General features: G+C 41.5%; 2 protein-coding genes across 2 annotated transcripts; both read left to right on the top strand.

Moving 5' to 3' along the window:
- Positions 1-1,482: 1,482 nt before the first annotated feature.
- snrpa1 (small nuclear ribonucleoprotein polypeptide A') lies at positions 1,483-8,232 on the top strand. The gene is made up of 9 exons (XM_030078715.1): positions 1,483-1,682; positions 2,755-2,902; positions 3,475-3,553; positions 3,709-3,755; positions 3,861-3,963; positions 4,234-4,313; positions 4,636-4,711; positions 5,786-5,879; positions 7,316-8,232. The coding sequence occupies exons 1-9, from the start codon at positions 1,601-1,603 to the stop codon at positions 7,498-7,500; spliced, it is 894 nt and encodes a 297-aa protein (XP_029934575.1). The 5' UTR covers positions 1,483-1,600; the 3' UTR covers positions 7,501-8,232.
- Positions 8,233-9,382: 1,150 nt separating this feature from the next.
- Positions 9,383-14,047, top strand: selenos (selenoprotein S). Its single transcript, XM_030078724.1, has 6 exons — positions 9,383-9,479; positions 10,141-10,272; positions 12,232-12,338; positions 12,428-12,517; positions 12,612-12,681; positions 13,302-14,047. Exons 1-6 carry the CDS (start codon positions 9,383-9,385, stop codon positions 13,379-13,381), a joined length of 576 nt encoding a protein of 191 aa, XP_029934584.1. The 3' UTR covers positions 13,382-14,047.
- Positions 14,048-15,347: the final 1,300 nt, after the last annotated feature.

The following is a 15,347-nucleotide window of genomic DNA, read 5'->3' as shown; positions in this document are numbered from 1 at the left end:
GAATCATATGTTATATGTTATCATGGTATCTTACATCTTCAAGATGCCCAGCCCAATATGAACTTACAAGACACTAACAAAGCAATACAAATGTGAGAGTGACATCACATTATACATGTCCGTATCCAGATCAAACAAACAAAGCACATCATTCCACACTTTATTTACAACACTACATAATGACACTTAAACATATTGTGCTTCATTTTTCAGGCTTTAGAAAAAGCTTTCTCCCAGCATGGAGGAAAAGCTGCATCAATGCTTTTTTTCACTAACAAAGAATGGAAATGCTTAAATTATGCAAAGGAGAGCAGTTGAACATATCACTAACAAGATGCCCTGTGAACATGACAGTGACTGGAGAAGGCAGCCTTCCTACTGAGAACAGCCATGAATCAATAAGGATCACACTCCAAAACCAAAAAGGCACTGCACTAGATGCATGATGAAAAGGGATTGCAGCTTTGTAGGACCTGATGGTGTGGAAGCTGCAGAATGTGTTCTTGGAAACTGGAGCTGCAGTGCAGCTACAGTGTGAAACCCTCAAAACTGAAAAGGCATCTACAGCATTTTTCTTAAGTGGAGGAAGGGATGGGATTTTTTTCTTTGACTTTTCTGAAAGCTAGGTAAGTTTCTTCCAGGGCAGATGTACGTGGAGACATGACCAAGCATTCAAATGCCTGGCAGCAACAGTTGAAATAAAGAGAACTGCTACCAGTGCCTTGCCCTCTAAAACATCAAGTGCAGTTCCAAGGATGCCTTTTGTCCAAGAAAGGACAAAAGCTGTTTGGGACGTACACCCGGGTCTGACCATCCAGTGTCAGACCCGGGTGTAGGGCCTGCCTTAGAAATAGGGCCTGCCTTGTAGGGCCTGCCTTAGACATTTGTAGGGCCTGCCTTAGAAATTTGTGTCTTGTGATTAAGAGGCCGAAACACCTTTTGATGCTAAGGTACACAACTGCACTTGAGGTGTTTTCTGTTTCTTCAGTTTGAAGAATCTAGTTTGAACCATCTGTCCAAACTCTAACTTTTATTGAGTACATTTTAGATGAGCTACTTTTACCCTTTTAGCAGAATTTCTAACATATAATTTTCCTTGTACTTAAAGTACTAATGGGTACAGCACTACCTAGTTTATGAGAGATTTTCCACATCAACGTGTCAGATAACATCTCAAACTGCTAAACTAAATTAATTAGACCTTAAATTAATAAATTCAAGCTTATTATTTAGAGCTTCCTTGTTTCCCAAAGGATATCTTGATTAGGGACTGGTGGATTTGCGCTCTGTAAGATTAAATAAGGTGAAGTAAAAATTAACCTATATTTTATTAAACCATAATCATCAATTAATTAATTAGAGACTGCGCCACACAATGTTGTGTCCCAGCAACATTAAATGCAGCTGCACAGATCCTCATCAGTGCTCACCCTCCTCCACACACTAGGGGGCGCACACAAAGCCGAAGCCTTTTATAAGCACCACAGACACAAATAGCAGTCTGACTTCCGCGCGGCAGCAGCGTGTCTGGAGTTTGATGGACGGATTTCATTTGTAAAGACAGCAGTTTTCTCAGTTTTTCATTTGTTTTGACCTCGAAATGGTGAAACTGTCGGCTGAGCTGATTGAGCAGGCTGCTCAATACACAAACCCTGTGAGGGACCGAGAGCTGGACTTACGAGGTCAGTTAACTTCCTCGGGAAAAACGTTAGCTAGCTAGCCAGTTAGCCTTACCCTGGTGCAGGCCGCTGTTGTGAAGAGAAGTTAAACTCTGCAAAAATCTAGTTTTAGGAGTCCAGTGGTAATGTTAAACATTGACCAAGGCCTTTACACATTGAATGTGCATTCTGGTTACATCGCATACATTTAGGCGAAGCTAGAAAACAGTGGTTGACGATTGCGCCTAAATATCTGGCTCCAGCTTAGCTCCGTTGTGAGAATGAATGGAGAAGCTGGCGTGTTGTGTTGGTTCAGTTTTCACGGCGGCATTAAACTAAGTTACTAAGTCGTCTGCGTGGAGTTCATTCTCAGTCGTGCAGGGGCGGACGTCGTGATTTTAGCAAACCCAGACACGGAGGGCCTCCACACCCCCACTCCTTTTCGCTTCTTGTTTCTGTAGTGCGACCTGGGCTGGTGGTGAGTTCTCCTCCCCAGGTCTAGGCATTGAGCTGTGAAGTACAGCGGTAAAGCCCGGCAGTCTATGGGCCACATGTAGCAGGGACTCCTTACCCTGAAATTTGCAGCCTGTTTTGACTGAGTTGTAAATTCCAATATCTACTACGACCTGGTGTGAAAACGAACCAACTGTAACCCTAAACTAACCCAAACCAAGTACATTTGGAAACCTTGTTTTACCATAAAATCCCTGTTTCATCACAAGGAAGAGGACACAATAAACACCATACCATGTCTTTTCCATTGTTTCTATTGTTGTTGATTATTTTATGTGAGTGTACCTCAGATGTAAATAAACAAGTAACACATCTGCCTTGACCCTCCATAGCAGAGGAGCCAAGCTCATATAAATCTGTGAATTTTAGAAATGGCAAATTTCCAAATCGAGGGGAAAAAAATCTTTTCTCAAGGACCAGGCAATTTAAGGCCCAAGCAATTTCCAGCCTTTTCCTGATGGTAAAGTCCGCCTCTGCATTAGGGCTAGGTTAGGTCGACTTGCCGAAGAGGCCTGCAGAGAGAAAGCTGAGACAGGACAGGTCTAGGCATTAACTCTACAGCATTAACATTTTGTTTTTACAGGTTATAAAATCCCAGTGCTTGAAAATCTTGGAGCCACTCTCGACCAGTTTGACACTATAGACTTCTCGGACAATGAGATCAGAAAACTGGACGGCTTCCCGATGCTCAAAAGGCTCAAAACATTGCTTATGAACAATAACAGGATTTGGTAAGTTAGATATTTGCTACCTTGCTTTTGTTTTCTCTTTTATGGAGAGGCCCTCTTTCCAAACTGTATTAAACATCTGCCAATTGAATGAACCATGCTCAAATAAGATCTGTGTTTTACCAAGGTTCAACTGGCAAATTTGGCAAAACTTGCACGTAGCCCACCGAGCAGCACTTGCTTCAATAAAATCTTTAGTACCTGTTTTCGTCTTGTTTCCACAATCAACAAAAATCTGTATGTGAATATTCCAGAAGGCCCAGATATTTCAGGAAAGATATATATGTTTGCTAATAAACAGGGCAACCCTAAATTGTCAGATTTTACAAAGGAGTTTGGTAGGAACATTTCAGGGTGAGGTAAGTGTTATCACTAGTTCTGTTGACATTAGATCCATGTCTTACCAGCCTACATTTCCATGTTTTTTCTTGTTTAATCGGTGTAAGCAGTGGGGCATGTGGTTGCCTGCTAAGCAGTATCCCTGTCTCTACATTGAACGCCTTCAGGCGGTCGGACATGTTCCTAAGATTCATAGTGATGCTTCATGTGTATTATCTCTACTTGTCTCTGCACAGTCGCATTGGTGAAAATCTTGAACAGTCACTGCCAAGCCTCACAGAACTGATTCTCACAAGCAACAACATCCAGGAGCTGGTGAGTCCATTTCAGCTACATGAGGGCTTGTTGATATTTATTTACTTCATTTTTATGTAAGACGATGAATGAAGGACATACTAATATTTATTTGGTTGAATTGCAGTGTTTACATAAACCCATGTATCCATGCATTATGTTTTGTCCATGTTTAGGGTGATTTGGATCCACTGTCCTCAGTGAAGACATTAACCCTTCTCAGGTATGAGCTATTGCCTCTACATAGAGATAGTCAGTGCTGTTGGACACTACTGAGCATGGTCTGATATTGACTGTACACCATTGTAATGATTTTATTAATTTCCAGTCTGTTAAGGAATCCGGTAACGAACAAGAAACATTACAGGCTCTATGTCATCAACAAAATCCCTCAGATCCGTGTGCTTGACTTCCAGAAGGTGAAGCTGAAGGTAAGTGTGATGGAGCAGAATATTGGCAAAGCTTTAGTGGACTGTGCAACACAGATACTTTATTCTTCTTAACATCTTAGAATTAGTTATATTGTTGAAGCTGAGAGTTAATACAACCTATAGAATGACAAGGAGTCCTGATGGAGTGTGTGTGGTGTGCGTGTGGTGTGCATGTGTTTGTGAATTTTTCTGCCTGGCCATGCCCTTTGAATGAAGGCTCACTGTGTAACTATTGAAGGTTTTTACTTTAACTGTGTGATATCGCCATAGGAGCGCCAGGAGGCGGAGAAAATGTTCAAGGGCAAACGGGGTGCTCAGCTTGCAAAGGATATTGCCAAGCGAACAAAAACGTAAGATGAAAGTCCGTGTTGGACAGCAGCTCCTCAGAATCACTGGATCCTTACTGGCGGATTTGGTTGAAAAATGCACAGTGTAAACATTGGCACCATCATCAACATTATGTGGAAAAAACACAACTATCCTGAATTGGTCTAACACACTGTAAGCATTTCGCAACAGTGGTGCTCAGGGCTGCTGTCTTTGGACGTTGCCTGCTGTATCAGTTTATTTGACTCAAGAAAAGATACTACACCTGAGATACACTGCACTGGTTGAGAGGTCGGAGAAGCCCATGTTTGTCCATGTTGTCTAACTGAAGCACTCTGCTTTCAGGTTCACTCCTGGTGTGGCTGTGCAGCCTGAGAAGAAGAGGACGGGCCCGTCACAGGCAGACGTGGAAGCTATCAAGGTTCATTGACAGCTGCGGTTTCTTAAATACTAAAAGTGTTTTTAAGCTCTTTGATAAAGGACCATACCAGTGATTTTGAATGCTTGGGCCATTACCTACAATTTCCCCCCATTTTACATCGAAACAAACCATTTTGCAACCCTCAGTTTTCAGATCAGAATTTTTGGTTGAAACTGCCACCTTGTTATGTTCTGCTTATGTGGCTAACAAAGTTTTCCACATTCATAAACCACAGAACTGATAATTGGCTTTGTAAAGCAAATGTTTCCCCAAGGGCTATTTTTTGACACAGAGACCGTTTTACCACAACTAATTTCAAGTCCTGAAAACACAACAGTGCTTCTGCTTGTAGGAAAACTAATGTGGAGGACTTTATTACAATGATGGAATACTGGTGTGAAGAAAGTTTGAAGTCTCTGAAAGTTAATTTTCATATCGTAGTGCAATGAATGGAAACTAATGGCTGGATAAATGGTAGGGAAAATGATCAATCAATCAATCAATGTCTTTATTTGTCCCCAATGGGGCAATTAGTTTCGCAACAGAGGAAGCACACACAAAGTATACAGCAATTTATATGTAAAAATCAGTGCTTGACATTTTGACCATTTCTTTTTTACATATCCTTCAGAAGAAAGGTCAAAACATTGGGTATTGCATAGCTTTGTTATAAAAAAAATTAATGATTGAAGCTTTAAGATCAGTTGTCTTCCACCTGGTGTTTTGCTAGTGGTACAGTGAAATTAAAATTTGGTCTGTATTGTTTGACAGATATTTCCATTACTGTTTATCACATTATTCACTGACAAAAAATGGTGCTTCAAACAAGCACAAAAACCTTCTGTTTAATTTTCATTTACTTTTGCAGTGTCAGTTCAGCCTGTCCACTTATTTGCATCATTAATTTGCAGACTAATCATTGAATGGATGTTGTTTGATGTTGATGATGTTGTTTGTTGGTAAACTCAGTTCTTGAAATGGACCTGCTAGATGTATCGTGTAGAATATGGTGAATTTCCGTCACATGAGTAGGCAGGTCAGACTGTGATCAGTGTGCTGGTGTTTGTTCTTCAGAATGCCATTGCGAGTGCGTCGTCCCTGGCAGAGGTGGAGAGGTTGAAGGGCATGCTCCAGGCTGGTCAGATCCCTGGACGAGATCTCCGACAAGGTCAGTGCCAGCCAAGTGCCTGACATAGACTGTTGTGTTACGCTTTGATTACCAAAAATGTTTAAAGTTCCCCATGAAATGACCTCACATCTACTTCCTGTAAAACAGACATCATCCTGCAACAGTGGCTGTAAATTAACATTTCAAACCTTTAAACTTCTTCTCTCAGCCAACTATCCCCTCAAATAAAATTGTTTCTCTCTCAAACTGAAATCCTATTGGTTTGCACTTGTGAGCAATTCTTCCCTGCACCCCGCCCAAACATCCTGTTTCAACATGAAATACATCAAATCTAGAAAGTAAGAGTCCATTTCATGGGGTCTTTAAAGGCCATGCTATCTTGTCAGATGTGTGGGGCAGAACAGGCACTGCAACAACTTCAGACTGTGCACAAATAGATTCTTTACACACCAGCTCCCATCTGATTGGTCTGAAACATCACATAACTGGTTGTGTTGCTATGTGGCAAAACATCTACCATTTCCTTTCCTGCTTCACTGCCTTCATTTCCATCTCTGCACTAACATCTGGTGGCCGACTCTTCTAAATTAATAGTTTGGAGGCTCGAGTGGCTGGGTTTGTTAGAATTTATGACCCCTTCATAACATATTAAATGACTTCTGAATCTCATTTCCCCTCAGCCGCCTTCATTGCTCTTTCACTGCAGCCACTGTCAGTGTTGGGAAGGTTACTTTTGAAATGCAACAGGTTGCAGATTACTAGTTACCCTGTTAAAAAAACGTAATGAGTAATTTGACTTTTAATTACTTCATCAAAGTAATGTAACTTACTGCATTGGATTAGCAAATGTTTTAAAATGGACAAAATATAGCTGTAAAGTCCTAAAAATATAAATTTAAAGCACACCTCACAGTAGAACTCTCAACAGCACTGGCTACTGTTACATTGTTTTGAAGTTTTAATCACTATTTACAGTTCTCTCTGTGTTAGGGTTACTGGTTCACTCTTCATGCACTCATAGCAGCACTCAGCACTCAAGCCACAGTACACTCATATGTTTTCAGTGATGTGTTGAACTGTCACTTCTATGCAAGTTTGACTCAGTTGTAAGTGCTGTGCTTCCTTTGGGAGCTGATGGTGTCCACAACAAATGTGATCTCTCTTCAAAGCACATAATGGACCAAAAACACTGAACAAGTATTGGCTGTTGGGCAAGTCTTGATTATCTTAAGTCATGTTGGACACACTCACTTCTGTCAACGCAGTTAATTTGGGCTCAGATTTGATGTGAAATTAAATTTTAGCGGGTGTTTTTTTCTTTTCTTTTCTTTCTTTTAGTTGAAAGTTGTTAACCAGGGAATGTGTTAGTGCTGTCCAGTCCCCTTTACACTGAGCAGACCTGGCATACCAGTTAGTGTATTCACCCAACAGGACCTCATTCTGCATGTCCTTTACTTTTGCTTGGTGCTCTGCAGGTCCAGCTGGGATGGTGGAGGAGGAAGAGGAGGAGGAAGAGGAAGAGGAGGAGAACGAGGCTGTGCAGATGCAGCAACATATGGATGAAGGTGCAGGAGAGGAGGAGATGGATGAGGAAGGGGAAGAAGATCAAGAAGAGGATGATGAGGATATGGATGAAGATCCACCAGTGAACGGCTCTTGAATACCCTGACTCCATTTCTATTTGTTTTGTAGTTGTTTTGTTTTATTCGGGATACATTAAATCTGGTTTGTGTTGTTTTTTTAAAACGGTGTGTGCTGGACCAGTTTTGTTTTTTGTATTCACTGGTCAGTGGACATTCACAGTTGAACCAGTTCACCTGTATAATTTGTAAATTTACTAGATTGTAATGCACACATGTATAGATTTTTTTTTTTTTTTTTTTTTTTTTTTTTTTTTAAATCACTGAGGCAATGTTTTCTGGCTGCCAAGTAAAACGGACACCCTCTGGTTAGGGCTGGGCAATAAGGACAAAAGAAGTATCTCAGTATTCTTGTCCTAATACCTCTGTCAGTACTGTTGGGATGATTATTGTTGGTTTCCTAAGTTATTTCCCCAGAGATTTTTGATAAACAGTTATTAGTAATGTGGATATGATGACCACGATGGTAGAAGTAAATAATAGATCAGGTACAACAATCTAATGTGTTGAGAAAACTGCATCCCTTCAATCTACTGCAGCCTCTAAAACCAGGAAAAGACAAAATACCATATCACAGTACCGTAATACTCAAAATTCCATATATCTAGTCTTACATCACGATATTGATATTGATATATATTGCCCAGCCCTGTCTGATATTCACAACTTTTCTATTATGTAACCCTTTGCTATGTGATTTTTGTTTGATATTTGAATATCAGACCATAAATAATAAATGCATCACATTCTCAGAGGTTGAAATGATTTAAAATTTAAGCCGGTGAACTGTATGTCAAGTTATGATAAGCCAGATGACAGTACAATCTGATAAACATAACATGGAAAAACTAGGCTAATTCTAACTTTGATGCTCAGACAAGCTCCACATCAACTTTCTTTTACGTTTCTCTCCAAGATACTGTGGACTATTTTGGCACGCTTTACCACTCATTAATACATTAAGCTAAGGTTGGCAATATTTCAGAAGGGTAAACTCAAATGACCAGGTGCCTTTAGCACATATTTATTAAACGAGTAGTCAGCTACTTTGTACAGAAATGATTACTTTTGTGGCCTCTTGCGGTCATGTCGGGAAAATAATTTTAGGCAGCGTTAGTTCTCCAGGATTTCGTAGCACGTAATACAATATTTTGCACAAGTTAAATTGTGTGGGAGGACTATTATAATGTTAGTAAGATCTTAAGCTATCGATGAAGTAAATTAAGGTAGTTGTTTTCAGACGGCTTGATTATCACAAGGCCCTACAGTCAACTTAAATTGCTTGCCTTGTCACGTACAAATCATGCTGCGTTCAAGTCCTACATTTTGTAGTAAATGGCGGCAGTAAGTGTTTAACTGAAATGTTTATCACCTGTCATGGTAAGGACTGGAATAAAATAGCGTGCACTTCTACTTTCAGTTGATACATAAAATGGTGTCACCATTCACCTCAGATTTAAGATTCAATACACCCTTGAAACTGAGCTTGATGGTGGACTGGATTTTCAGTGGTTCTCTGGCCATATCTTAAAATCGAAAACAACTTTTTGCTGGATTTTTGGTTTGAGGCTGACAAAACCATGTTAAGTTCGCTGTGAAGCGTTTATGAAATGTACCACCATGTGTATATGTGTGTGCGTGTGTCAAAATGATGAAAAAGTAATCATGAGCAACTGAGGTTTCCGCAAGTTTCTCTCGCGACCTCCCACAGGACCTGAACGCAACACAACGCGAACACGTCATCTTAGTGCCGTAGTTTAGCATTTTAGCTCACATTAGCAAAGATGGTTGAAACGTGAAGGACCCTTCACGACAAATAAAAGCAAAAACGTTCGCCAGACACTTACAAGACTCAAAGTGACTTGTGTCCAGCTGAGGTAACCGCTGTTATTTTGTTGAGAAATGGACGATGTGGAGATCGAGGATGTCAATGATGATGACGTGCCACAAATACAGAAGGCGCCCGAGAACCAGGATCTGACTTTCCTCAGCCAAACTGGTAACGTTATTTAGATGCTAACTGACTTGAGCTAGTCACCAGTATGACGAGGGTTTTTTGTTTTTTTTTACCGGTGTGGTGTGCTGTTCTTGGGTTGAGGTGCCCGGTGGCTGGTAAACAGTGGGAACAGACTAGCATGCTAGTTAGCACTGTTTGTAATGACAAGGTAACGCTAGTCGGCTGGCTAGTTTCAGTTCAGTGTAACTAGCCTTGTTTACCATGATGTCGACGCAGTTGTCTCTTCTATGGTGAAAACCTTAAACCTCCCAGTTGCTCAGACAACATGACCAATAGCTACCTTTTATTAAACAATTGTTAATTTTCAGTATTGGTTCGCATGGTGGTCCCACAGTCAACCCCGGCTAGCATGAGCAAGTCATGATGGTGGTTGACAGCAAGCAGTGTGAGCCAACGCTAAAAGTGAATAATTTGGTGAAAAAACCAACTGCTTTGTGAATAATCTTTTTGCCCAATGTACGAGGACTCTAACGAGTCCGGTTCCTATTCAGTCAGGTTCCACCGGGTGTGTATCTTTGCCAGAGAGCAAAACAACACTCAATTGTTTGATTTGTTTTAGTGGAGTTTGGCGTGGCGTCTCTGTCACACCCTGAGAACACGACTGATATTTGCTGATGTGAAGCTGTGCTCCTGTTGCCTGCAGTGGGAGACGTTTTGGCCCAGTATGGATGGTGCCTGCTGATCGTGACCGTGCTGGTCTACCTGCTGATCCAGCAGCTGAGCAAGAGGAGGGCCAGCCAGGCCAGCAGCACCCCGCCCCCTCAGACACAGCAAGGTGAGGGACCTTACTCAACTTGTCCATCTCTCCATAGCACAGTGACTTGCAACACTTGTAGCCGTTTCTGCTTGCTTTCATCAGTTATAAAAGTAGGAATTCAGTCAAGAGCTATATGAGTTGTCCCTCATCTATGCACATTGTATACATTGATGCACACTGGTTTTTATTGGTTTTTTGCACATTTTTTTTTTTTTTGCACATTGGGTACTTAGATCTTAGATCTCGAGGGTCATCTTTTATTCTTTATTTTTGATTTACTTATTCTTTATTTTTGATTTACTTAATCTTGTACTCTGTGGATACTGTTGAAAACTGTCAATTTCCTTCGGGATGAATAAAGTATCTATCTATCTATCTATCTATCTATCTATCTACACTATATTACCAAAAGTATTCGCTCACCTGCCTTTACTCATACTATGAACTGAAGTGCCATCCCATTCCTAACCCACAGAGTTCAATATGATGTCGGTCCACCTTTTGCAGCTATTACAGCTTCAACTCTTCTGGGAAGACTGTCAACAAGGTTGAGGAGAGTGTTTATAGGAATTTTTGACCATTCTTCCAAAAGCGCATTGGTGAGGTCACACACTGATGTTGGTCGAGAAGGCCTGGCTCTCAGTCTCCGCTCTAATTCATCCCAAAGGTGTTCTATCGGGTTCAGGTCAGGACTCTGTGCAGGCCAGTCAAGTTCATCCACACCAGACTCTGTCATCCATGTCTTTATGGACCTTGCTTTGTGCACTGGTGCACAGTCATGTTGGAAGAGGAAGGGGCCCGCTCCAAACTGTTCCCACAAGGTTGGGAGCATGGAATTGTCCAAAATGTTTTGGTATCCTGAAGCATTCAAAGTTCCTTTCACTGGAACTAAGGGGCCAAGCCCAGCTCCTGAAAAACAACCCCACACCATAATTCCTCCTCCACCAAATTTCACAGTCGGCACAATGCAGTCTGAAATGTACCGTTCTCCTGGCAACCTCCAAACCCAGACTCATCCATCAGATTGCCAGATGGAAAAGCGTGATTCATCACTCCAGAGAACGCGTCTCCACTGCTCTAGAGGCCAGTGGCGGCGTGCTTTACACCATTGCATCCGACGCTTTGCATTGCACTTGGTGATGTGTGGCTTGGCTGCAGCTGCTCGGCCAAGGAAACCCATTCCATGAAGCTCTCTGCGTACTGTACTTGGGCTAATCTGAAGGTCACATGAAGTTTGTAGCTCTGTAGCAATTGACTGTGCAGAAAGTCGGCGACCTCTTTGCACTATGCGCTTCAGCATCCGCTGACCCCTCTCCGTCACTTTACGTGGCCTACCACTTCGTGGCTGAGTTGCTGTTGTTCCCAAACGCTTCCATTTTGTTATAATAGAGCTGACAGTTGACTGTGGAATATTTAGGAGCGAGGAAATTTCACGACTGGATTTGTTGCACAGGTGGCATCCTATGACAGTTCCATGCTGGAATTCACTGAGCTCCTGAGAGCGGCCCATTCTTTCACAAATGTCTTGTTTCACAGTCTGCATGCCTGAGTGCTTGATTTTATACACCTGTGGCCAGGCCAAGTGATTAGGACACCTGATTCTGATCATTTGAATGGGTGAGCGAATACTTTTGGTAATATAGTGTATCTACCTACTAAGCACGAAGATTACTGTCCACTGTCAGATAATTGATATTGACCCCAATATCATCCAGCTGCAGGCACGGAGAACCCGCACAATTCTAGACCAGTGGTCCCCAACCCAGGGTTAGGGTTGGGAACCACTGTACTAGACCAACAGTTTCTGACTAACAGCTCTAGTGCTCCAGTGCTCTAAAATTGTTATGAGATGGTTAAGTTTAGGCATGAGTTTTCTCAGGTCAAGGTTGGGGTAAGGATCTTGAAAATCATTTGCCTGCCTCTAAAACTGCAGTGGTGATGTATCTCTGTTGACCATGTCATGTTTTTTGTGTTAAGATCCATTGTCAGTGGCAAGAAGACAAGAGGCCCTGGAAGCAGCTAGGAGGAGGATGCAAGAGGAGCATGATGCCCAGACAGCGATATTCAGAGAGAAACAGAAAAAGGTGACTACGGGCTCTAAATGGCAAGATGAGTATCTTATCCTGAGGTCAGATCTGAGCTGAAAATATTGTTTGTTTTATGTCCCGAGCAGCAAGAGGAGGAGAAAAGGAGACAGAAAATTGAAATGTGGGACAGTATGCAAGAAGGAAAGAGTTACCATGGAAACGCAAAGCTGTCTCAGGTAAGAGCTGTGCTCAGCATTTTTAGTACCAGAATGTAACGCTGTCCTTTACCAATGCTACTTTGGTCTGAAGAATGTCATTGTGATGCTGCAGAGCGCTGAAGAGGCGAGCTCCTCCACCGTGCTGAAACCAAAGACAGAGAAGAAGTCGCTACGCAGCACTGGTATGTAGATCAAGGGCTTTGGTCATAAGACAAACCACTAAGCAGCAGTTTATTGTAATGATACCTTCATGGAATAAAACCTTTTTCCATCTCCTTTTCTGTCTCGATGATGTAACATGGTATCACAGCTGATTGAATCACACCTACAGTATGTTCAGATTCTTACCCATATAACGGTATTTTCTGCTCCATGTGAGAGTAAGACATCCACCAGGTTTAGTCTGCTAACTCCTTCTCTGTTGCAACAATAAGATCTTCACCAGCAGCATGCTCTTTTCAGTTCCCTGGCCTTTAAAGTGGTGGAACTATTTTCTGCCGCAGCGCTGCCACTGTACCACTATGTAGGTTAAATATGGGACTGGAGTGCCGCTGTGTGGTGACCCTGAGGCATCTTCATTACCCCCGTGTGATTAGCAAAATGGTTTGTTGCAATGTAAAATGTAGGCAAATTGTAGTAAATGGGCCAAACTTTCAAAACCACTGGTATGGGGTTCAAAGGGTTAAGTTGGACTTAAATTCATTTCCAGGAAGCAGTAAAAAAGCTTTAAATTTTTCTGGTGGGAAGCAGCAGCTGCCTGCTAATCTGAGGTTTGCTGTGTGTTTGTGTGTGTGTGTTGCAGGCTACAACCCCCTGACAGGCGAGGGCGGAGGGTCCTGCTCCTGGAGACCAGGCAGGAGAGGGCCGTCATCTGGTGGATGAGGTTAAAGCAGGTCAGAGACAGCGGTCCAAGTGACTCAGGAGCTCTGACCCACTGACCTTTAACCTTTGCCATCCTTAAGAGCACACTGACATACTGAGCGAAGCTACCAACTCCAAGCCTTCACTGTTACTCATAGAGATCACACACTCATATGCTCCATGCTATTGATTTTTTGTTTTTTTTTGCATTAATCATACATTATAACAGCTGTACTCTGTGCTACAATAATTTTAATCTTTTTTTCTTTTTTTTTTTTGTGCTGTTACCTTACTACCAAACCTGTTTTCCGTCTATGTTAAATCATCCTAGTGAAGGTAACTGTGTTGGCATTGTGGACTTTAAAGCTTCTAATGAAGCCACTCCTGTAAATGGTAACATAACCAGTGGGCTTGGCTGATGAATTTCAGAGTCGGTGTGTGTTTTGTTTGTTTGTTTTTTTCCCTGATATATTTTAATGTCTTTATCAATATGTACCATTGTAGCTTTAGAGTACATATTGCTACAGCAGTACTTTTGTTGTAATCGGAAGATGCACCATTCAATTCATGAGATAAATTACTATTATATAGTTGCTGAAATTTTGATATTGATCTGTTAAGATAAAAGAAGAGAAAACTTGAGTTGTTAATGCACATTTTTATGCAATAAAGAGATTGTCATCCCTATTATTGTTATTATTACTATTTTTTTATGCCCTCAGAAGCAGATCAGAATTAGATTTACTGGCCATGTGCATTTGCACATGAAAAGAATCCAGCTTAGTGGATCACCCACATGTCACATTAAACATGAACCAAAAACTGAAAGTAGTATACAAAAAATACTGAAACAAACATGTTAGTATAGTTCACTGCAGTGTAGAATAGAACGCAATAAGATCTAAAGGAAAACTGGCAAAGATAATTTATGTGCATGCAAATTCAGAGGAGGAACCATTTTCCCAGTTTCCTATTTTTATCTCTGCCAGAACCCGACAGACTTGAAACAAATATATCCTGATTGAAAGAATACAGCAATGGATTGGTTTAACAATAAATATGTACTGCCAGAACGGGGCTGCATATAAAAGAACTGACCATATGACAGTGGGTGTAGATGTTGGATTAGGTTTACATTTAGAATAAGAACCCTATTTCAACACACATGCATAAGCATGCTGATTACTGTATTAGCCTAAATGAATGTCGCAGTAAAGGTATGATGGAACATTACTGATCCTCTGGAACTGAATCAAATATGAGTTAGGATGACAGAAAACTCATGCAAATCAAACCCAGCAGCTCCATCAATATCACAAATGATGTGTGAAAAGTTTAGCCGGATCTGTGAATCTCACAAAGTTGAAGGATTTATTAAAAAGACAAGTCAGTGTTGCTAAGATAAAACACATCCTTCCTGTGATCCATTGAGATTGTATTTTTCAATGCATTGATATTAAAGATATAGTAGTGGAGAGAAAATCGAGCTCAGTAAATCCATTTGGACTCGTTTATATCTTAGGCCACCACCACTAGAGACTTACATGAGTCTTTGTACGGTAAAGTCATTGCATACATCATTCCTTCATTCCCTCATCCACCGTACACTTGCATCAGTGCATCAGTCACCTGTTGACTGTCTAACCGGCAGGGGGAGACAACATCTCGCAATCCCGCAGACTAACTACAGTGATTGTGGGTTAATTTCCGGTGAGGTGCTGGGAGCGCATGGTCCCTTTTTTGGGTCGAGCTGCTTTGTAATTAGTTTGCATGAGAGATAAAACTTGTGTAGCAATAACAAACCACTGTATTTTGTGTATTATCTGTGCTCTTCCAGTTGAGCCGCTCTGCCGACAGGCCGGGGCGCTCTAGACCGAAGGAACGCTGGCTGTGCGTCATGCTGCGTTCAGGCACAGGGGAAACATGGTAAATATGAAGTTCCTATTTGAAAGCACTGCTCAACGGGGGCAGTTTCAAAATAACTTTT

This window comes from Myripristis murdjan, chromosome 3 (assembly GCF_902150065.1).
Source record: "Myripristis murdjan chromosome 3, fMyrMur1.1, whole genome shotgun sequence".
Lineage (NCBI taxonomy): Eukaryota > Metazoa > Chordata > Actinopteri > Holocentriformes > Holocentridae > Myripristis > Myripristis murdjan.
Note: the sequence above shows the minus strand (reverse complement) of the source record. Positions and strands in the feature narration are given on the sequence as shown.